Below are 23449 nucleotides of genomic sequence, written 5' to 3' on the forward strand. Positions count from 1 at the left end.
GTGGCCGATCGAACACACGATAGCGATGCGATGCGGCGGGCTGTTTCGTTTCGTGGAAAATGGATTCACAATCGAATCATACGGAGCCGGCGCCATTACCTGAGCCGCCTTGCTGCCGCTGTCTCCGGGAGGGACCGTTGATCTCGGAGCGTGCACCATCGTACCTGGGTGGTCTTTGCTGAAGCGGCACAGAAGATGACCATTAGCTGGGCCCTGGTGTGCGGATGGATTGTGAGCGATGCGTTGCGGGCGAGGAAAATGGTGACACATCATAGGGGAGACTACCGTCCCACATTCAGCTTGGCAAGAACGTAGCAATGATGTGTTTAAATGCCACAAAGGAAATGCGTAGTTTTCGCAATGTCAGATATAGGTTTTTGTTTTGGTACGATTGATCCATGTGTTTGGTATTTATTGTGTTGTTATTCAGATAAAATGTGTCTCTTTTTCGGATGTTCGTTTTTGGATATAGATCCTAGTAGTTGGAATTAATATAAAAAAAAAAATTATTTGTTTAATAACGATAGCTTCTCATTATCATGAAAAGTAACAATATGCAAACTTCACTTAAAATAAACTTAATTATGTAGCAGAGAATGATAAACTTATAATTATTTTCAGAAAATCCAGTTCTAGCAAAAACGAACAAGAAAAATGATCAAATTGTACTGACGAGTATACGACGAGTACAATTTGGGAGAAGAATGTCGAAAAAAAAAAAGAAATAATTATTCATATGCGCTTGAGTTAATTTTATTTATAACTAACACAATTGAAGAATCAAAATTGAACAAGTAAGGCTAAAATTTGAAATGATAATACGCATTAAAAAAATTAATTCAAACCAAACGTCCAACCGCTTGAGCAAAGCAAAATTCAAAAATATCATAACCAGTGCGCCATCTGCTGGACTCTAGCGAAAGCTACCTTTAACTGATCCGACATCAACAAAATCCAACAGGAATTGCAGGATAGAAATCCAACAGCAATTAGATGAAATTTAGTGATTTTAAACGATTATTTCTAAATGATATGATAATTACCAGTCTTCAGATTGTATTGTATATTTATTTCACTCACCTGTGGTTAATGTAAGATTAATTTCAAAAGACAGCACGTTTCCGATATTCGTACTTGTCGTACTTGGCAGCATTTCGAAGCTTCTCCATAATCATGGTTTTATTTAACAATCTTTTCATTTCTATACTCATTGTACCAGCTGATGATGCATATTAGTGCACACATTCGATTGAACGTTAATTTGTATCACACAATGGCTTCCGCTTTCTAAACCTAACTCCACTTCCCTCTACAGATCGGGAAAGGCGAACGTTTTCATCTTTTTCACCGACCGTTCGGCGGGTCGCGCGTTGAGATGTTTGCCGAAAATCGTTATCACCTTATCTTGTAGGAAAACCTCGAACTGGGAATCATTTTTCGGGATTGCTAAAAGAGCAAAAAGCGAATTAGATAAAGCAGAATACGAGACACCATCAGCTATTTGAACGGGTTACTACTCACTTCGCAGTTTGTTGTCTTTCGAAATCATCTTGAAGGTTCCTTTCGTGTCCAGTACCACGATGCCCTTCATGCCGACCACGCTGGGCTGTTTCGATCGAACGATGTGAATTTTGGCTCCATGATAATCCGCCTTCAGTAAGCTTGCTCTACAGAGAGACAGAGAGAAAAAGAAAACACTGATCAATATGCCCTTATAGCACTAAAAACATTCCCCCATTCCGGTACATACACAATCGTGTTGTATCTCGCCTCGGTCACATCCGGACATTCTCCCGGCGGGAAGAAGGTATCGTAATAGCCGAGCCACATGCGGTGTAGCTTCAACCCATCTCGGTACGTAATCGTATCGTGCGGTAAGGTGTACAGGCCAAGCTCTTTGATTTCCCTGCGCGAAAGTTTCTTTTTCGTAAGCTTCCCCGCGTTCGCTTTGTTCTTCTTCAAGATGACGTGCTTGTCCCCAAGGTCCACACTGCTGTTGGCAATCTCCAGTATTTCATGCCGGTAGCGTGGAGCGACCAGCTTTTCCAGGAACGAGGAAGGATCTAAAGGTGGAGGGAAAGGTTCTGTTAGCATTTACACGCAATAAACGATGATTTTACAGCGCTTTACCAGCCATCGTGGACGCACGTGCGGACGGTCTAGTTTGTTTTGGGATGGTTTGTTTACAAAGTTTGACGTTTCGCCGGTTGGTACCGGTTGTACCGCTGTAAGCAAATAGCCAGTTCAGCTGTCACGCACACACAGAAAATGCGACCAGTATTAACGGACACGTTCGGTTAAAATAACACGATTCAAACCTTAATTATGATGTAAGCTTTTTTTTATACAACAATTCTACTCCATTCCATGATTTATTTCAGTACAAAACAGGATTTTCAATCATTGCTCTAAAATCCTTTGCCTTCCGACACTTCCATCACGCCGAGCAGGCTGGTCGCAATCTCTCCCAGCTGCTCGTCCGTTGAATCCTTCATCGTTTTGATCATGGCCCACGGGATCTGGAATTCAAAACGAAGCTTAAGCATAAAACTTCTCACTAAATAGTTTTACTACGTTCCTACCTTCTCCGACAGCGATGACGGTATTCCTGCCTCCACCGTTACGCTCAGCAAGCGATAGATAATGGCCACCGCCGCTGCCACCACATCGGTCGGATCGTGCATGCTCAGGCAGCGCAGCACACTGTTGACGAGCCTCTCCTCGCCCAGCATAACGAACGCGACCGGATCCTCGAGCGACATGTTGTACGCGAACGTGAGCACCATGCGCTTGATGAAGCGAAAGTGCGGATAGCTCCAGCGGTCCTGATCGAGCACCATCCGCTTCAGCAACTCCACCACCAGCTCCTGCTGGGCGAGGAACGCACGCCCTTCCACGAACGCGGCCAAGTTCGTGATCGATCCGAGCAGCGATACGACGAACACGTGCTCGAGCGAATGGAGCGGCGGCAGGCTGGTACCGTAGGCGAGCAGAAACGAATCGATGATGCCCTTCGCTAGGGCACAGTACTTCAGCATCGGGTCTTGTGCCTGCACCAATACCTTCACGTTCGAGTGGCTCTTGAACGATTTCCACACGATCTCACCCATCACGGTGCCGATCTTCATCATCACCTGGTACTGACCTTCGTACAATCTGCAACGGAACGGAAGCAATCGGTTGATAATGGCAGCACGACTTGTTGAAGGTTCTATCGGGGGGAAAAGCGAACTTTTTGTAGTGTTGTGACTGGGCAGCCTTTTCCTCCAGTTGCCGCTCGAGTAGTGCCACCTTTCCTTCCGCTTTCAGTGCTCGTTCCTTCCATTCCGACGACTTCTCGTCCGCCTCTTTCAGCTCTACGGGACAGGCAAAAAGGTGGCAGCATACAAGGAAGTTTATATAGAAGGAAGTTCCCCTTTTCATACTTACTGCTCTCGAGCAGGGGAACACACTTCTTGGTCACGTAATGCAACATCTTCCGGTGGCGCTGTACAGCAATATCCATTTGCTTGCAAGTATTTTCGTTTTCTGCCATCCTGATGCGTGCAGCCGGTGCAAAACAACAACAGCAAAGTGTACCGTGCCGAGGGATGAAACCGCTTTGTTGAATTTCCGTTCCTCAACCGGTTCAAACATGCCTCGAAACGGTTCTAAACCGGTTGCTCCATGTTTTGATAACTTTATTATCTTTCTAATACTTATATTCCATTTATTAGATTGAAAAATTATTAAAATAGCTTAGAATAATTATTATTGACCTTAAAATTCACGAATAAACCACAAAATTTGATTTAATTTCATTATCTTCCAGCCACCCTGTGATAACGCGGCTTCAACCGTTCAACCCACCAGCGTAGACGCAGCGTGACAGCCAGCCTGTCACAACAATCATTGCTGCTGTTGCAAAATACATACAGAAACACGGCTAAACAGTTCTAAAGCCTGTGCATTTTAGAAAATGTGTTACGTGTTGCGAGCAAGAGGCGAAGAAGACTGAAGAACTGTGCGCTCCAGCGAGACGAATTCTCGGTCCAGTGGGCCAGCCTAGAGAGTGGCGCGGACACAAAACCGTCAGCCCGTAGCCGCTGCTACCGACCACTTTCCCGGCCGGGGAGAGGTGGACAGCCAGTCATCAAGAGTGCTGCAGTCGCGCGCGGTGAACACGGTGGCAGAACGAAGAAAATTACCCGTTTTATGACTGGAGGAAAAAAAACAAGCAGGGAGCAAAATCCCCCCATCGTGGCGTCCACGGCACGGCCGAAAGGGGCACATCACACGGCACACGGTGAAACTTTCTCCCAGTCGCTCGCCAGTCTTGTGATACGTTGGACACGGTTGCAGCAAAGGGTTTGTTTACCTGTGTTTACCGTACTGCTTAATGTGTCTGGCGGTAAAGTGCTGTGGCAATCAGTGGCAAGAAAGCAGACACCGTTGCTTGGGACTCTCGATTAGCCTCGCTTGAAGCAAAACGTAAATCCGCGGAGCGGCGAATCGAAGCAGATTTAAAGTAGCGAGAAGCGTCAAGCGAGCGCGTGTTTTCGAGAACACTCCTAAACTATTCTCAATCCAATCACGCAACGGAAAGTATTTTGCACAACAGACCGTCCGCAGACCGACCTGCAGTGGATAATGTGCGTGGGCATTATTTGATTTGCAAAAGCGTCCCAAAAAAATCCCGAGCCAATTGTTGCCGATCGCGCTGTGACCTAGAACACATCCGCCCAAAGGACAGTATTGGAAACACATCAGCCATGGCCAGCAGTGAGTCGGCAGGAAGCTCGTCCGTAATACGCAAAGGTAAGTGAAAGTCCGCTCTTTGCAATTGGATTCATTTTCCTTCGTTTCTTGTTTCATGCCAACCTTTTGATGATCGGTCGTGTGCACAGAGCGGGCATTTGCACAGAATATTGGGGTCAGCCGGTCGTGTTAATTGCTTTTTTCCACTGCGACTGACAATGCCGACCCGCCGTTGCAGCGGGCAAATAACGAAAAGCACGACAGACACCGTCGACGCTACGGCGGGAAGGGCGGGAAGAATAATTGATGATCTGTCTTTTGCAAATGCTTCCCTCGCTTCCCTCGAACCGCGTTATTGGCACGTGGCAAAAATCCTAGGCTCAATCCTACCCACTCGGCTCAGAAAGCAGCCAACCGATTGTGGATAGCACAATTCGTGTGGCTGTATTGCGAACCAGCTATTGCACAGATTACGGGCAGCGAATGTACTGGAATGATGCGAAATATAAGTCCGCTCTCGTTCCAGTTTCCCTCGTTTCCCCGGCCTCGCTGATAAGCTAAAATCATAAATTACATCCACTTATGAAGTAAGTGTCCCGTACACCACTCTTGCCTACTCCCCTCAGCGGAACGAGAGGAAGCTGCTGGTTTCCCCTCTCTTAAGCCATCCCCACAGTGTTTTGTTGTTATCACCAGGTTGGTTATCTTGCTTGGCCTGCACAGAACGATACGCACACCCTCCCGGGGCGTGCTCTCGCGGGTGTTTGCCAACTTCGTGGGCGCGGGAAGCTTCATTGTTGAGTGCAAAAAGCGAGCGAAAAGCAATGGCCGCGCGGCCAGAGAGCTCTGTGAAGCTTGCACCCGCGTGGTGGTGGAAGGGCACGAGCACATTAGAGAATAATTATCATCTTTCAATCTTTGCTTAATGCATTCGTCATATGCTTTGCTCTCCCCCCCATTGTTGTGCTACTTTATCGCATTTTATCGGGTCGTCAATCTAAGGTGTGAGCTTATTAATTTGTGATGATTTAATGAGTTTAGATCATTCTTTGTACAGGACGGGGCATGAACCCTCGAGCGCAATAAAATGTGCCTTTGCTGGATAATGAAGCAAAAGATTATCCACGTCAAATATGTTCACTAATTTATTATACCTATTGTTTATTACATGAAAAAGTTCAATAAGCGCAAAATATAGATTTAAGGTATATGAAACCTTTTATCAGCAAACCGGCTGTCGATGGAAATGTTTTTGTTTTTGAAAAAGAGTGGAATGTTTCTTGGCTGGCTAGCACGAATGAATGAGCATTGTTTCGGCGAGATAATAAGTGCTGATCATTACTCGCCCCTGAGCAAATACTTTGGGCAGCTCTATTCAGGCGCTTCACTCTGCCAGGGATGAGCAACCTGATCAAGAGTATTTGTGTCATATGGCGTTTAGAAGATTATAATAACGGAATTGTCTGATGGAAAATATTATTCATGTATTTGCCAAAATTTTTAGGGGCCAATCGGCTCCAGTAGCCTCTTAGAAAACAATTACGATGAGCATAATGTTAAGTTGTTAAGGCGCATTTACTCTAGATTAAGCCGAGGTAGTGTGGAAGTGAAAAACTACATTAGGGTATTTGAGTTCAACTATTTCAAATCAAGCTGTATTATGATATTTTTGGCATTAATCGGTAATCACATTCCTGCGAGAATATTTTTTCAGTAAACATATAGCTTATTGAAATATTTGAACAACACTACACGATTGGCAAATTAAACTATTTTTCTGTATAAAAAGTAATGTATTTATATTTAATATAAGAAGCTTGTGTATAAGTCAATGTGGAATCAGCGAGAATTAGTGTAATACTGAATTTAAGCTCTCAATCACCATTGTTTGTCAGTACCCATTAATGGTTGATTCTAATGCATCTATTTGTGCCTGTTAAGCTTGAATATTTATTCTAGCAGAAAGTATGATTCATTCCAAAGGTATATGTCTGTAATTACATTGTTTTCTTGTGAAAAAAAAACTAAGACGATTTAGTCAATTCTCATTGTTTATGCCTTTAGCTCTTTGCTAAGAAAAGTTCTTTACATTAATTTTACAAAATTGACGTAATAAGGCCCTATTACATTGGGGCATTTAGAATCGAACTGCTACGTCGAATACGAATACGCCGTTTGACAGCTTTTACCTCGCCAGGAAAAATGAATTGGTCTAGACCAGCGATCGGCAAAGTACTTCTCGCGAGCCGCATGCAGCTCTTAATCGTTCACATATTTCAGAGCGCTTTCACACATTTTTGTTATCGATTTTACAATTTGAACTCTTCCCGTGAAACTCTACGAACATTTTTGTAAATTTCGCTCTTTCGGTTACAAAGATTGCCGACCACTGGTCTAGACCAGGGGTCTCCAAACTACGGCCCGCGGGCCGCATGTGGCCCTCAAGCGCCTTTAATGCGGCCCGCGAGGGCTGGGTTAAGGTTAAATTAAATAGCTTTCTTTTCTAACAGATTATTTTTTTTACTTCTGAAAGATGAAAATTGAGATTCCATAAAAGAAAGCTGCAGAAATTTGATATATTTCAATAGTATTTTCTTATTAAAACGAGATTTGAACTTCCACTCATTCTAAAGATAGCGTTAAAATGGCCCTCAACAAGGTTGATTGTTTAGCAATGCGGCCCGCGAACTGAAAAGTTTGGAGACCCCTGGTCTAGACCAATGTAGAATCTTTCAAGACGAAGAATTCCACTGTCAAGGAGTAAAACCGTGTTTTTTTGGGAAAGATACACATAAAACAGATCTCCAAGAGTCTCCATAAAACAACTCCTTCGGCAAAGAAATATCATTTTAAATAGTAAGATGAATTTCACATAAAATTCCGTTTCGTAATTTCGAGGGTGTTATTACATTAGCGAGGCAGATTTTTCTATCAAATCGGGTCAACGAAAGATGAATTCTGGAATGATTCCGGTAATGTAATAGGTCCTATAAGCGTTATTTTTTAATACTATTTATTTAAAAAAAATATGTAATTTCAAATTTTGACTTAAATTGACAAAAAAAGTATTGACAACTAAGCAACGCATTCAAAACAGTTAAAAATCTATGCCTTAGAGACAAAAAATTATGATAACGTGTCCAAAAATTAATGACTTAACGCAAAAAATTAGCGGCAGCGGTTGAAAATATTATGGTAATAAAAATAGAAAGCATTTTGCACACATTCATTGCAAAAATCGAAGCGTTTCTCAACAACATTTGTGTTACTAGTGTCCACGAAGCGTTACCACTGGGAATAAAAGTCACGCACCGAAGTGCATTCGTACCGCCACCGCGATGGATGAACGGTCGGCATGGGAATGAACCACTTTGCGTCCGCTTAGTGTACAAGCCGCTTAGCGCGCAATCGGCGCTGTACACTCTTCTCCACAAGTCTCAGCGCGCTCAGCGCAGCGCAGCGCTCGAAAGAGCGCCGCGGTGGAAAGAAGAGAATCCCGCTCGTACGAACCAGCGCAGAGCCGAGCGGCGTGTCTCAGTATCTTTTAACCACTGGACGGTCGCGGTTCTCCCACACGACGCTCTTGACGCGCGCACCCAGCCCATAACGTCGGTCAAACGCTGTTTTTGCAAAACGGTCCGCGAAACTAGCGCCCTATGCAACGCCGTGTGCTGCTGGTGAAGGGGTGTATCAGGCGATAGAGATCGGATGATCACGCGCCACTCCACGTTCGCATCAACGAGCTGCTCCTGTGACGTGTTTGTGCGGTTTTTTGATTTCTGGCAAGTGGTAAAGTCGTCCAGCGAATGATACAACAAGCGCGCAAAGTTTGGTGAAATTCGCGGTTCTAACAACCCCGTGTTCGAGTTTCGTGAGAGAAAGAAGTCGTCGCCGAAAGAAACCGTTAGTGTATGCTTGTGTGTGTGTGTGTGTCTGTTCCTGTTCCTTCCGAGGTCATCCTCTGTCCGCTTCGCAAAAAAGCGGGAAGTCTCGGTAGTGACGGCGGCAGCAGCAGCCAGAGTACTGTTTCGTGCGGTGCGGCAGGAATTTCTCACAGTTTCACCGTAGGTGTCAATCAAGCAGTTCAATTGAGAAGAGCTCCCGACCATGCTTTGCATGCCCTGCCGTGCGGTGTGCCGTGTGTGTTTCGTTCGTGATAACAGTAGCAGCAGCAGCAGCAGTAGTAGTATCGCAGGAAACGTGGCCTGCCAATCGGATGTTCTATTACCAACGCGCGAGGATAGACCTCATCTCTCCAAACCACAACGACACGATTGAAGCAGAAGCAGTATCTAATGTGCAGGGTTGCGAAAAATGTGTGTGGACACTTGGCGAAGTTGCCGTGCGATCATCACTCACATGGGGTAGAGATCGCGAAACTGGTGTGTTGCTACCCCGATGCCTCTGCCCCCAACTTCATGTTTAAATAATCTTCAGGGGGGAGTGGTGGACAGCAGGCACGCTGGTTGTGTCTGTTAACACTCTCGGCCACGCTTGCCGATCACGCCATGGTTTGAAGATCACGGCAAAGGTACTCTACCACTACGGAGAGGTGGAGCGCATATACCCATGGAATCTCCTCTCAGGTGGAACTCGATGTTGTTGCGTGGCGTACGCTTCGGTTCGACCACCACCGCACATCAGCACAGCAAACTATTGTGTAACCGATTTTGGCGGTACTTTTTCTGCAACCACAACGCACAACTGCTGCCTGTCTTGGTATATGGGGGAAGGAGTGGTGGTTTTAGCGCCACCACGAACGCCGCATTAGAGTGTGCCCGGGCGTGCGTGCGGAATGCTCAGCAATTGCGGGCCCGTGTGTCTGTCTCTTTTGCGAGAGTGTGGGATCTTTCGGGTGGTCGCCCGACTTCGCTTCCTTGTTGTTATGCGTCTTACCTTTCTTCGGGTAATGATGATGCCCACCTCACTTTAAAGCCATTCTCTCACCGATGAACCTTCCACGACGGGTGTTTTCTCTTTGTGCGGTCAAGCTGCGATCATCCAAAGACACAAGACACGACACGTACCTGGGGAATAGTGCGGTATGTTGCACTTTCGCTGTTCAAAGGCCGTGCGGCAATCCAAACACACACAGACAGCAACAACGAACGAACTGGAGCGTGTAAAACTGCACGCGAATGTTCCAAACGCCCCGCTGTGTAGTGGTGAAGTAACAACTGGTGACAAACCCCGTGGTGGTGGTACGATAAGTAAGAGAGGAGACCTTTGGCGATCGTGCCGGCACATTCCTGAGACACACCTTCGGCGTGACGTTATAGCCGCTTAAGCCACACACAGAGGGTCTCCTCAGGAGTTTTGTAGGTCAGCGCGCAAAAATCGTCATCAGCGAACGAATTGATACAGAGATAGGGGTGGGGATCGGGGACAGTTCGCTTATCCGAGATTGGTGGACACACGGTGAAATGAAGTCTGCAACAAAAGTCGCCGTAACAACGGCCGAAAACCGGAAGTGTGTCGGTGTGGCCTTTTCGGTCCGTGATTATGATGGATGGAAATGGACGGGGTGGGAGCCATGACACGCGCACAAACACACACACACACACACACGCACCGTCAATGTCGCGTGTCATGAGACCGGTGCAAAGTTCAGTTCATTACTCTAGTTCTCTCGACACTTGCCCAGCAGCGGGCCTTGGAGGGTGCGCCGCTGCACATGAGGCTTAACTTTGAAGTGCATTTTTTCCTTTTAAATGTGCGTGATCGTGCAACCGTCTTCGTGCAACCAAGCGAGCCAAGAAGTGTTATCGCGAGTTGCGGCAGGAACAGGATGCGATGATCGTATGATCTCGAACACGGTTCTCTCAACCATAGTTCCGTGTCGTAGGCACCCATATTCATACCCAAGGTGGTTTGGAGGAAGGTTGCGACTTTGGGAGAGATTTGTTGCTATTTTCTAGTCTAGCCGATTGATAAATCGAATGCCTCAAAACCGGATTCTGGCAGATGTTTGCCTTGCCCCCACCGGCTGCTGGATACGGGTTCTTGTTCTTGAAGGGAGTTAAGAACGGAAGAGCTATTCTTAGCGAAACCTGTAAACAACGTCCACAACGACCCATCTGGAGATGATTCAAGAAATCAAAATAATGATCTTCCTTTTGGAAATCTGTTTTGAAGAATATCGCTTTGGTTTATTGATGTCTAGAATGTCTAGCATGTCTTAGGCTTTTTAGAATTAGACATCATTTCAAGATTATTATTTTACCGTAAGTTAATGGCTATGGCGGTTCAAAGTTCGCAACCTTTGTTTAACCTTCCCAAACCAATAATTCATTCCGACGCGTACCTTCGTACTGTAGGAAGGATGACTTCTCGTCTTCCAAATATAAGCCAGCACCAGCACAATCTCTCCACTCCACCGGGGGAGATAAGATTAAGATACGCAATAAGATTGCATCTTTCTTGCTTGTGTGTGTGTGTGTGCATGTGTACCTCACAAACATCAATTGCGACGAGGTAGTTTGGCGCTTCGGCAAAACACATTTATCGGCCAACGGTCAAGTAGAACCTGTGGTGGCGACCCCCCGCTTGTTCAAGGGGGCTGTGTATATGCTCTACTACTACGTCTTGGAAGGTGTTTTGTTGTCTCTAACAACACTCTTTATGTTTTGCGAGTATTAGGGGGCAAAGTGGCCACACTACCGACAATGTTACACCGGTAAAACGCACTCAATGTCTAATTAACTGTGAGTTCAGTACCATGAACTACCATGGTTCATTAGTCCAGGATTTACAACGATGTTGTAGGTATTTTGTATTAAATTTTTGTATAATTTATCAAAGAACCTTATTCAGCAATCTGATATTAGAGGATTGCACGATGCTAGCCAGTTGTTTTTTTTTATTTTGTCTGGAGTTTGACAGTAGGCGGCTGAAATTATGCCCACACTCCATACAAAACCATACGGCAAACTAGCAAATATATTGTCATCGATGTTTCAAAATGTATTTATTACTCTTTTCAAACAGAGAAATTGGAAACACAGCCCAAATTGCAGCTTTCTTGCTCCTATCATGGCTAGTATTGTGAAAGTCAATGTAAAGAGATTAAGAAATCTACATTTAAGAATAATAAATTAGGGAAAATATGACACAAATGATACATAAGGTAAACAATTTTAACACCGTCAATAGTAAGATTTTTATGGTGATAGTTCAAATTTCACCGTTGTTCTGACATTTCATGTTTGTTGGTGTCTACTTTACCCCAAAGGTATCAATGTTTGGCACAAAGATAGTTTAACAGGTCTTTATCAAATTCTTATTAAACTTTAATTGATAACATAAATTTTTGGTAATAAAAGATTATTTTTGTCGAAACTTTTGTTTAAAATCCTTTGCGTCTTTCCGTTTTAATAAACGAAAAAAAGTTTCAACCGCAGTTCAATTTTTACCATGTCCATTTTGCGCCATATACACCCAGCCTCGACAAAGCGACAAAGCATAGCACAGTAACTCACTACCTTGTCGGTGCCTTAACTTGCGCACTGGACAAAACACTGTCGATGAAAGAGGCTGATTGGTAAGATTTACTGCAATCAAAAAAGCCTAGAAGCTACACGGCAACCACCACTTGCGATTGATAGACGCTTTGGCTGGTCAGTTGGTCGGTTGCAAGAGAGTTTGTTGGAAGCTTTTTACTTCATGTTTGCTCATAAAAACAACAAACCCCGCCACACACACACTTGCGGCGTTTCTCGTTCATATCGGCTCCCGGCGACGCTCCGTAACGATTTGCCAATTCATGCCCGATTCCATCGCATCGAATCCAGACGCGAAAAAACGAACACACCCGCGGGCCACAACGACGGTGGTGTGCCGGCTCTGATGTGTGACTCTCTTCGGCGAAGGTTATCATCAGTGCATGTCTCTGCGAGTATATGTGTGCCCGCGCGTGTGTGTGGGGGTTAAGTCGCGCCACCATCGGTTTTGTTTGCCTCTTGCCTTTTGCCGGACAATGCCTGGCTTTGGTGGGGTTGGGAGGGCTTTTTTTAATGGGCCCGCGGTGAAGGCTTGCCGCCCGAGACCGACACTCAGCGCCAACCGTTTGCCAATCATTAGCGAAACCCGCGGGTTGGTGGTGATGTTGTGGTAGTGGTTTAATTTCATTTTCTTACGTGACCCTGATTGTTTTTGATGCGGGGCCAAGTCGCGGAGGGGGTCAACCGCCATGAAGACAGACAGACATACTGGTTGAACTGGAAAGTTCCATCTGCGATTGGAAGTGGAAGAGAGAGAAAGTTTGTGTTCTATAATTACCGGGCATGTCATGTACAGGCTTCATCTAAGAGGAGATGGTTTTGTTGGATTATTAGAGGGACCAATATTAATGTGTTTGGTGTACGTACTATTGTTTTGATTGGAACGTAGATGAACAGGGAATGGGATTTTAGAACGGTTGACTATTAATTTGGAATTACGAGTACAACCACAAGACGTCCAAAGGTTGTCGGAATCAGAGTGTATTTTTAGCAGTGGTGCGGTCTTCCATGTTCATTTCCTTAGCATCATTTGCTTGATGAGTTATGTATGATTAAGTTTTTTTTTTTAAATTCTTAATCTATTGCACATTTTGCTATCAGTTTGGTTCCAAGACTCCAAATTGGAACAAAAGATCATTAAGGATGGCATTAACTTTAGTAGAACAGACTCCTCGGAAGAGGTTATGGTTTTTCACTTCATCTGAGACACTTGGTATACTTTCCTTGATTCTTGATGGAATAATGTCATAATATTAATGACGATCCTATCAGTTACAATTGATTTATTGACCTAAGCTACTATAGAAACGTTCGTGTGCTAGAAGTGTTTAGTTATCCAGGATTAAATAGTGGATTGGATCGTCCGGAGTCACTACCATATCCACTACATGCAAGCATGCATCCACTACATGCAAGCACGCTAGTCATACAGCTTGTAAGACTCCATTTGTATGTTCTTACGAGATTAAGATTAAAATCGCTTTTGAGCATCTTTGTTTGAAAACAGGTTTAGATAGGTCTCAACAAACAAACGGACGTTGGACTTGATTTTTGGACTTGAAAGTTTGGAATGTAAACTATGCCTGATAAAAGAATTTTGTTTGTATCTTGCGTCCTCTGGTTCCGTCCGTCCTGAAAGTATTTAAATTTAATATTTCCGCAATGTTTCATTGGAAATCCTTTCATACTACAGTTTGTTGAAGATCTTTTGAAGAACAAATATTGCAAGAGTCAAACGACATGAGACTAATAAGAGACGAATGATGCCAATCGGCTCAAAGTCTCTATAAAAATAAAGAATAAACATCAGAATAATATGGTTCATTGAAGAACTGACCGCTCTCCAAGAGTTAGCTCCGCAGTTTACTAACCAAACAGTGTGCTGTAATCGATGTGATGTTGGCACTTAAACATTCTGGAAAGTTTTATATACTTTTCATTAAAAATGCTCTCCATTTGTCGCTTGATTCCACTGTACCGATAAGTTGATAAAATGTAAAACATCGCCACATTCACACACGGGCACAACAAGACGGCACACGCAAAATACGTAAGCCTGTGACCTCCTTTATACGCGAGTCTTGCGACAAGAGGTGAGAAAGTTAAGCCGTCCAACCCCCATCTCAGAATATTGATGATGAGCTGCTTGGCAAGGTGTTGCCATCGCTCCCTGGCAGCCGTGTTTTACTGAAGCACACCGTCAATGAAAGCGCGCGGGCATCGCGACTTGAACTCGCGACTGATTTCCATTTGTCCACACAGTGGTTGACCTCGCATAATGTAAAATAAAGGGGTAGAAGTGCACGTCCCTTTTTGTCGTTAAGCTTGCCCAACTCAACCTCAAGCGTTTGTTGCAAGTCGCCTAGCAAAGCCATGCTGAGTTCTACTCAATTTCTGGTAGAACCTTTAGGGGCATTGTTGTTGTGTGTGCTTAAAATCACACATTTGCAAAAAAGCCGTTTGCAGGGCGGACATTGTGTGTGTGTTTTTTTGCTGCAGCAGGTGGTAGCTTACACGGAAATGATCGCGGCCTCTCGGTGAAGAGAATGGCCACTTCCTGTACACGTCGTTCTCCTCGCGTATCTTTCCATCGGTAATTATTTCCTCCGCTCTGACGCTTGTAACACAAAACACACACAAAAAATCCACCTTCCCTGTTCATTTGCTGCGGGAGGGTTGCACGCGAGAGTCCATTTGCGTCATTTTTTCGCCAGCAGCCATTTTTCCCGCGGGCCCTTGTCTCATCGATGCCGCCGGGCTATGGATAATATTAACACTCCCCCCATGCTCGAGACGAGATAGCTCTTTGATCGCACAAAATTGGTAAACAAATCGGTACGACGTAGCAAAGCACACGCAAAAAAGGCAACCAACCACTTCTAACCGGAATTATGAGGCTCGTGGCTGTCGTTTAGTAGTGATAAAACAACGTCTGCCGTGCCTGTTGTTTCATGAGAAACTCCTCAAACAAGCCGTGGGCTGATGGCGGGGTAGTGCGTCATAATGTTTTGACGGAGTTCAGGATGTTTTTGCATGATAAATACGAAAAGGAAAAGATCACGGCATATGATCACTGACGATCTTTGTTTCTGCGTTGAGGTCACAAGTGTTTCTTTTGTGTTTCTAAGGAAGAATTTTAGTCCTTATTTATGCACAAAATTTGTAAGAAATGGAATGGAATATACTAGCGATAGGTAACTCTGATATTGATTCAAGAAATCTGGATGAATTTTTACAGTGAAACAATAAATCTAAATCTCAGATGTTGATATTCACGGGACGTCCAAGTGGAATCGCTAGAGACGCATGAATCTCAGAAGATCTTTAGTAATCCTAAGTGATCTTTATAGTATCTATCACAGCAAGAAAGGGTGAAAATGTCTGAAATAAGCGATAAATCAAAGTAGAAAACAACGGAACAATCTACTACTGGTTGACAATCCCCTCCAAACCTCGATAGTTAAGCTGTACCTGGAAGTGTTTAGGAGGACATAACATATTCTTGAAGAAGATCTTGAAGATCTCGTTATAAATGAATTGAGTTTGAATGCGACAGTTTACACACATTGCCTTCTTATTAGCGGGTATGGGCAAGATTTGCTAAGTTGGTTAATCCTTGAAGATATACGAATGTTTCATTTTTTGAACATACATACATCTCCTGCCGATTCCTTCCAGAAATTTAGGAGATTCATATAATTTCAAACTCCTTTTTTAATCTTTCAAAATATGTGTGTTCTACTGAAGGAGTTTAATCATAAATCATAAACACACCTGAACGAGCCTACCATGAATCATGGAATTGTTTATACTTTTACAGGCTGAAAAAATCGATAAAGCCCCAAAGCGCATAGTTTAGCTTATCGCTTTGTGTGTATCTATGACGTCATTTCAATTGGCAAGCATCAATTTCTCACTGAAAAATCATGAAACGCTCCTTTTTCTGAAAGTATTTTCTGAAGCAAAAACACTACACACTGCAATAGCAAACGAGGCTGCAGCGTGTGCACATCAATGTGTTTTCGATGCACTTAGCACTGTTACCTTTTACGCCCGACCCGAACAACAGTAACGCATCGCGATAAAAACATCAAAATGGTCAATAATTGTGTCTGCTTTTGTTGTTATAGTCTTCTTTAACCAAAGAGTATCCCCCCCATAAAGCCACCCACCACCTATACACACCTGTGCAAACCAGTGCTTTCCCAACCTTGACCAAATGCCTGGTCATGTCAATTGATTTCGTAAACACAAAAAAACCCCGAAGGCTTCTTCACCAGTCCCAAAGTGGTCATATGCGGGAAGGAGGGTTTTTTATGGTCTCAATATGGCCCACCTTTTTTGCACTACACCATGACCATCATCATCATCATCTCTGGTGAGAGAGTGTGATGTTGTTTGATGAAACATCACGCTAATTGCTAAATAATTCGTTTGCAAATGACGCAACTCGTGTGGACGCGGAACAGATTGTCCATTGACCCGTCTGGGATTGGACGCTCTTGGGACGCCTTTATGTGTGTCTGTGTGTGTCTCGATCACATTATCGTCGTTACTACACTGACCCGCGTGCCAATAGGGATCATTTTTTGCAAATCAGCCTTTTTTTGATGATAAGATCCACCACTCATTGCTCCTTTTTTGTGCGGGAGTCGTAATTAGGGTTAAAAGTAATCAGAACATTGCGATAGCGTTGATAAACGCAAACCAAAAAAACAACCCTTTGCACAATGCAAAAGGCGCAACAGCATGACCAAGGTCGAGATAAAAGTGGACCGCCAGAAGGGGGGGTTTTTGGTGTGTTACGAGTGCGCAGTGATTCATTGATTACGCCTGGCGTTGTTTTAGTTGATCCACAGCAACGGTTAGAGGTAGCAACAACACCTACTGTAAGCTCACAGCTTGATTTCGGTTGCTACATCGAATCGCGAATGTGGTAGAATCGTGCAGAATGAGGTTTAGGCAATAGATTGATGCGCAAGAGGGCGCCACTAGCCACATGTGGCTTAGTGAACGATAAGAGTTCGCAGACATCGCGTATTAGTAACTGCTGCTACTGCTAGCTGTTCGAAGCGGAAAGAAACACATCGAAACTACTCACACCGACGCACGGCCAAGCAATGTTGACTGGTTTCATCTTCTTCCCCTCTTCTTCCATCCATCCCGCGAGTAACACTTTTAACCCAAACCCCAAAACCGACAGGTGGCGCTGAACGCGTACATCGAGCGGGGCATCCGGCTGCGCCAGGAGCGAGCCCTCGAGCAATGGACGCACACACGCATGGACGCGCTGGACAGCAGCAGCAGTCAGCCGCCGCTCGGCCCGCAGCTCTCTAGTGCCATATCGCGCTGGATCCTGTACGGTACCGTCGTGCCGAGCGTCCACGTCACGCCCAACGGCACGCACCGGCATCATCATCAGTACGCGACCCACTCGGTCGCCTCCCACTATCACCGTCCGCTCGTGCGCAAACCATCGTACCGGCGCAAAATGTCGTCCACCGAAAGCGGCGCCAGTGGTAGCAGCAGCCCCACGACCAGCCCCAAAGTGTCCTCCTCCCCGGTGCAGCAACATCGCCGTCGGACGGCGGCGGCAACACCCTCACCGCAACAGTCCCGTCGCCGCACGGGTCGGGATCTGCAGCGTACCGCCACCGCCAACTCGTCACATTCCTCGGCCGGGTCCATTACCTCCATACTGTCCAGCCTGTCGTCGGCGAACAGTGGTGGAAGCCAGCAGCAGCGCAAACAACGCCGCATCAAGCGACGAACCGCCCGCAAGTCGGCAACGGCGGAAGCGAAAGGGGCCCGACCCAGCGCACGGAGCAGCAAAAGCAACGGCAGCAGCAGCAGCAGCAGCAACAACAAAGCCAACACCGACACGCGGTGGACCGACGAAAGTCGTTCGGAATCGTCGGAACATTCCATTGAGGGGCCAGTGTGTAAGCATCGTTTCATAATTGCATTTTTTTTTCTATTCTACTTTACCCATCTGGATGAGAGTGTTGTATCCATCTTTTGGTTGTTTTTTGCATAGTTTCGTTCGTGTTGTTGCTTGTTTCTTAAGATTTGTATTATTCCTTCCTCTTATTGCTTCTTCATGCTTCCTAAGTTGGACTTTCATATTCTTAAAGATGCGCTTTTCAACTTCTTTGTTTATTGAGCACTACCGATCGGCTTGCTTTCCATTACAATGTAAAGTATTTTGAAAAAAAGACACCAACAGACATAAACTTTCTCCCATTTTTACCATTCCGACCTACCAACAATCAATAATAAATCAATCATTCGGCATCTTGCTCCTCTGCAAACTATCAACAAACTCTGCCACGTTCCAGCAGTAGCACTTTCTTTTTCCCTCCAACATCTTCCGTCAAAGCGTTATTCACGTGAAAAACCCCACCACCGCCACCGGATTCTTTCACACAAGATCACAGATTTAGCAGATCCTCGCCTCGTGTGCTCCAAATCACCCCGAGACACTCCCAATGACACACACGTGAATCAAAACCGGTTCTCCGTGTTCCGGATGTTTCAAAGGCGCTGTCCGGTTCTCGATGCTGGTGTATCGTGTGTGCGCGCCTAGCTCACGCCGCCTAGTCGCTGCTGATAAGTATGCAATGCATGCATATGCAGCCCAGAGTCCTTGATAATGACTTTAGAGAGCGTGTTGGAGCTCTCCGGGCAAGCGGGTTGAGCAGTTTATGGAGTTTGAAGTTTGGACCTTTCTTCGGCAACTTGCTGATAAGGGGTGACGTTTGCTAGCCGCGTGCGCTATAGGCTATAGCGTTTTCACTGGCCGTTTCGATAATCTAATCAACCGATTCAAATCGATCGGATTTCGTCGGCTCTGCGGGTCTGCGAGTCTACGGCAAGCAGCGCGAACGAGGATCACCAGCACGAGCACGTGATCGCGGTAGCATGCGCTCAGAGGTCAGCTGGACGAGTTGATCAGCTCAGGCACTTCGAGTTGAATGCGATCGAACCTCAAAAATGACCTTAACACCGAGTGCGATTGAGGCGAGAAGGCATGTTGCCTGGGTCAGCGATAAGCTCTGTGTGTATGTGTGTGATGAGGTCCAAAATCCCTACAAAAATGTTTGGGTAGTCGTTGATGATCGATCGTTTGATTATTCCGTTTGCTTCAGTTTGCACCGTTATCTCGTCCATTTGTTTCAATTGTTTTACTAATAATTTCTCGTATTTCTTCTTCTTCTTCTTCTTCTTCTTCTTCTTCTTCTTCTTCTTCTTCTTCTACTTCTTTCTCCAACAGCGATGCCCTGGTTCGGCATGGACATTGGCGGCACCCTCACAAAGCTGGTGTACTTCGAGCCGAAGGACATCACGCCGGGCGAGCTGGATCAGGAGGCACGCATCCTGCGCAACATTCGGCGTTACCTGACGAAAAACTCGGCCTACGGCAAGACCGGCCACCGGGACAGCCACCTGCAGATGGACGACGTGGTGATACGCGGCCGGCGCGGCTCGCTCCACTTCATCCGCTTCCCAACGTCGGAGATGCTCAGCTTCCTGAAGCTCGCCAAATCGAAGGGCATGGCCCAGCTGGTAACGACCGTCTGCGCGACCGGTGGCGGTGCGTTCAAGTTCGAGGAAGACTTCCGGCAGCACGTCAACATGAAGCTGGCCAAGTTCGACGAGCTGGATGCGCTGATCAAGGGCATCCTCTTCACGGAAACGCACAACAAATGTGAGTGCTACTTTTGGGAGAACGCCAACGAAATTAGGTAAGCGAGGATTCTTTTTTGTTTTGTTTGATGGCAAGAAGTAGCATATTAACCTTTGCGTCTGCTTTTTTCTTTGCTTTCATTTGTCCTTCCTGCAGTAGTACGAAGAAAAAGTTCGACTTTAGCCAACCGTACCCGTTTATACTGGTGAACGTCGGGTCGGGCGTCTCGGTGCTGGCGGTGCGCGGCCCGGACAACTACAAGCGCATCTCCGGCACGAGCCTCGGCGGTGGTACATTCCTGGGCCTGTGCTGTCTGCTCACCGGCTGTGAAACGTTCGAGGAAGCAATACAGCTAGCGACGAAGGGCGATCATAAGAAGGTGGACAAGCTAGTGAAAGACATTTACGGCGGCGATTACGAGCGGTTCGGGCTGCCCGGCGAGCTGGTCGCGTCAAGGTAAGTGCGATCGTGCAATCGCCCGTGCGTTTGGGAACGTATTAAAACTCTCCCCGTGTCTCCGTTGCAGCTTCGGACAGATGCATCTGCAGGAAAGGCGGCAAAGCGTCAGCAAGGAAGATCTGGCCCACGCCATCCTCGTGACGATCACCAACAACATTGGTTCGATCGCGCGCATGTGCGCAAGCAACGAGAAGATCGAGAAGGTAGGGTGTGACAAGCGCTTCGAAAAAGGCTTTTTTTGCACATTAACTGCAATGCTGATCCATTTCCAGGTGGTGTTTGTGGGCAACTTTCTGCGCGTGAACCCAATATCGATGAAGCTGCTCGCGTACGCGATGGACTACTGGTCGAAGGGGACGCTCAAAGCGCTGTTCCTCGAGCACGAGGGCTACTTCGGTGCAGTCGGGTGCCTTTTGCAGTTCAACGGTGAGCTGCACGCACAAGTCGGTGATTTACTTACTTAGACTAGTAGATAGGAAGGTAACGAAACAGTGATGGGAGTGGGAAGACGCGAGAGAACAGGGCCGGCAGAGATGCCTTTCTCTCGTGGTTGTTTTACTACGCGCTAAATTAGCTTGTTCGTTTTGATCTAGTTCTTGTAAAAAGAGAGAGAGAGAGAGCGCGAGAGAGATCTTCTACACAATTGAGTGATAGCTTTTGAAGCTTCTGAATTGATTCATTTTCATCATTCTAACCTGCAAAAAGATTAGGCAAAATCAGCTCACTCGCTCTCTCGTAAGGTTCTAGGTGTGACCTAACAGCGGAGTAGCGAACAGAAAATAAGGAAAAACACATTCACTCTTGCGAAAATTAGTTAAGCGATGAGCATAAAAACCCCCCTTCGCAAACAATCAGCCCCTTTTGCCGTCAGTCCAATCATAGCGTAACGTAATTTAACTTTGCCAAATCATGTCGCCGTATCCCCGCTGGTCCGGCACACATTGATAGGCAAGGCGCGCGGCCCATGACGATCTTTCGACGAAACTTATTCAACATATTTACAACGAGTGAGATTCATTAGACACAGGGAGCGCACAGGCGGAAGCTCTTTACTGCAGGCAGGCAGCAGCACGTGGCAAACACACACACACACAAAACAACGGAACCAGGATAAGTACTAGCTAAGGTAGTAGGCGCGTAAGGCAGTGACACTTTGCACCGGGTTGAGGAAGCTAAGTGTAAGTTTAAGACAATGTTAAGTCGCTGTGGGCTATAAAACGAGAGAAAGAGAAAATGAGCGGCATTGGTGGGGGAATAACAGGTGCTCATTTGCAGTGATCGCGCGAGATCATCGCGTGTTCGGCAGATCGGTAGGAGTAGTAATGGGTAGATGTTATTAATTATTATTATTATTAGTTTTATGGTTATTATTATTAATTTTATTTTAGATTGTTAGTAAGAAGCAAGCGCGTTGAGGGCAAACGATTGGCAACTGTCTTTTTTTGAGTTCAAAACTCGACCGTGTATCCCATTCTGGTTCATATGAAAAACCGAAGACGGTTAAACCCGAAAGCGACGCTAAAATGTAGGGATTTTGTTTGATCCTGTCTCCTCAGACTGCGCAAGAAGTGCGAGGTGAAGTGTTTTAAAACGGAAAATCGAAATTCAATCCAATGGCCAATCACTAGCTCTGCTAATTTTTACACACAAACACTCAATCTTACAAATACTACAAAAAAAACGAAGGTATCAAAATAAGGGAGGAAGTTGCGCATAGCGGTGGGCAGCTCAATCTCTTCATACGCCTAACACGCGCGCCTCAAATGTTGCAGCATCATCCGCCCATGCCGAACCGAAGGAATGAATGGAGTGAAAAACACTAGCAAAATGGTGTTAACAGTGGTATAGCGGTAGAGAGAGAGAGAGAAGCTGATAGAGGCAAAAGGTTTAGCGCGCGTTTAAGCACAAGCGGAATGGATTAAAAGTGCGGCATGCAGGTGACAACAAGGAAAGGGGGTCATACGTGACGGAGGCAGACAGCAACGGGATGTTGAAATCACTTTAAACATAGAAAAGCAAAAGACAGCTTTGATCACGTTCGATCACTGCTAAACAATTTTCCACTATTGCTTTATACAGTTAATAAAAACCAAATGGAATATATACATATATACAGCGCACACAAGAAGACTTTGGTTCGTTTGATGGTTTGATTGCTTTGCACAAAACAGTGCCGAAACGTTCATTATGATTTTTGTTTTATTTTTAGGTTGTTGTGAAGATTTGATAAGAAGATGCGATCAATGCAGGATAAATTTGCAAATCCAGTGAGCAAAAATCACTGTTATAATCAACGGAATTATACAGTTTTTGAAGAATTCCAGCAACGACAACAGTATGGAAGCTGAGTTGCGCGCAAGGATGCTGACTGCCAACCGCTCATTCTACAGCCTGAAAAATCAGTTCACCTCAAAGCACCTGTCGCGACGGACGAAGCTAGGACTATATAGTACCTATATAGTTCCAATACTCACATACGCCTCTGAGACATGGACACTGTCCAAATCTGACGAAGCCCTCTTAGCCGCGTTCGAGAGGAAGATGCTCAGAAGGATACTTGGCCCCGTATGTGTGGAAGGACAATGGAGGAGCCGATATAATGACGAGCTATACGAGATGTACGGCGACCTCACTGTCGTACAGCGTATTAAGCTCGCCAGGCTCCGGTGGGCTGGCCATGTTGTACGCATGGAAACGGACGACCCAGCCCGTAAAGTCTTTTTAGGCCGTCCACAAGGACAGAGGAGGCATAGTAGTCCCAAACTGAGGTGGCAAGATAGCGTGGAGGTGTCCGCCATTAAGGCCGGGATAACGGACTGGCAGACGAAGGCAGGCCAAGACCGCAAAGCGGTTGTAGCGCCGGATAAGTAAGTAAGTAAGAAGAATTTCATACGTACACCAAAAGAATAGAAAGAGAGTATGACAGGTAAGTTAATCTTATTAATATCTGATAGTACTATTTTCTTCCAGGTTTCATGTAAGGTCTTCATATACATATGATGGACGTTCTTGTTGCTTTCATCGTAGGAATTTAGAATTAAATTGTATTGAATTGTATTCAATTTAG

At 45.5% G+C, this 23449-nt stretch overlaps 3 protein-coding genes across 5 annotated transcripts; 1 reads left to right on the forward strand and 2 right to left on the reverse strand.

The window, feature by feature from the left end:
* Positions 1-1161: 1161 nt before the first annotated feature.
* Positions 1162-2235, reverse strand: LOC120957831 (ribonuclease P protein subunit p29). Its single transcript, XM_040380219.2, has 4 exons — positions 2131-2235; positions 1751-2063; positions 1522-1667; positions 1162-1446 (listed from the first exon to the last, which is right to left on the reverse strand). The coding sequence occupies exons 1-4, from the start codon at positions 2135-2137 to the stop codon at positions 1310-1312; spliced, it is 603 nt and encodes a 200-aa protein (XP_040236153.2). The 5' UTR covers positions 2138-2235; the 3' UTR covers positions 1162-1309.
* Positions 2236-2337: 102 nt separating this feature from the next.
* LOC120957830 (uncharacterized) lies at positions 2338-3688 on the reverse strand. The gene is made up of 4 exons (XM_040380218.2): positions 3430-3688; positions 3233-3356; positions 2583-3156; positions 2338-2519 (listed from the first exon to the last, which is right to left on the reverse strand). The coding sequence occupies exons 1-4, from the start codon at positions 3533-3535 to the stop codon at positions 2409-2411; spliced, it is 915 nt and encodes a 304-aa protein (XP_040236152.2). The 5' UTR covers positions 3536-3688; the 3' UTR covers positions 2338-2408.
* A 212-nt stretch (positions 3689-3900) lies between these two features.
* LOC120957829 (pantothenate kinase 3) lies at positions 3901-22510 on the forward strand. 3 transcript variants are annotated; one of them, XM_040380214.2, is made up of 6 exons: positions 3901-4797; positions 17440-18178; positions 19510-19981; positions 20080-20379; positions 20450-20585; positions 20655-22510. In XM_040380214.2, exons 2-6 carry the CDS (start codon positions 17518-17520, stop codon positions 20844-20846), a joined length of 1761 nt encoding a protein of 586 aa, XP_040236148.2. In that variant the 5' UTR covers positions 3901-4797; positions 17440-17517; the 3' UTR covers positions 20847-22510. The 3 variants fall into 3 exon arrangements, with proteins under 3 accessions (XP_040236148.2, XP_040236150.1, XP_040236147.2); XM_040380213.2 differs by lacking the exon at positions 3901-4797 and adding an exon at positions 8258-8801; XM_040380216.2 differs by lacking the exon at positions 17440-18178.
* Positions 22511-23449: the final 939 nt, after the last annotated feature.

The sequence above is a fragment of the Anopheles coluzzii genome, chromosome 3 (assembly GCF_943734685.1).
Source record: "Anopheles coluzzii chromosome 3, AcolN3, whole genome shotgun sequence".
NCBI classification, from domain to species: Eukaryota; Metazoa; Arthropoda; class Insecta; order Diptera; family Culicidae; genus Anopheles; species Anopheles coluzzii.

Bases quoted from the DNA above. Each gene is read 5' to 3' on its own strand.
- LOC120957831 (XM_040380219.2), bottom strand. The intron at 1,668-1,750 runs GTATGTACCGGA...GTCTCTCTGTAG, and splicing joins GCGAGATACAACACGATTGT to AGCAAGCTTACTGAAGGCGG. The intron at 1,447-1,521 runs GTGAGTAGTAAC...TTGCTCTTTTAG, and splicing joins GAAAGACAACAAACTGCGAA to CAATCCCGAAAAATGATTCC.
- LOC120957830 (XM_040380218.2), bottom strand. From the start codon at position 3,535: ATGGCAGAAAACGAAAATACTTGCAAGCAAATGGATATTGCTGTACAG. The intron at 3,157-3,232 runs GTTCGCTTTTCC...GTTCCGTTGCAG, and splicing joins CAGTCACAACACTACAAAAA to ATTGTACGAAGGTCAGTACC. The intron at 2,520-2,582 runs GTAGGAACGTAG...TTTGAATTCCAG, and splicing joins CGTCATCGCTGTCGGAGAAG to ATCCCGTGGGCCATGATCAA.
- LOC120957829 (XM_040380213.2), top strand. From the start codon at position 8,649: ATGCTTGTGTGTGTGTGTGTGTCTGTTCCTGTTCCTTCCGAGGTCATC. The intron at 20,380-20,449 runs GTAAGTGCGATC...TCTCCGTTGCAG, and splicing joins GGCGAGCTGGTCGCGTCAAG to CTTCGGACAGATGCATCTGC. The intron at 20,586-20,654 runs GTAGGGTGTGAC...ATCCATTTCCAG, and splicing joins GCAACGAGAAGATCGAGAAG to GTGGTGTTTGTGGGCAACTT.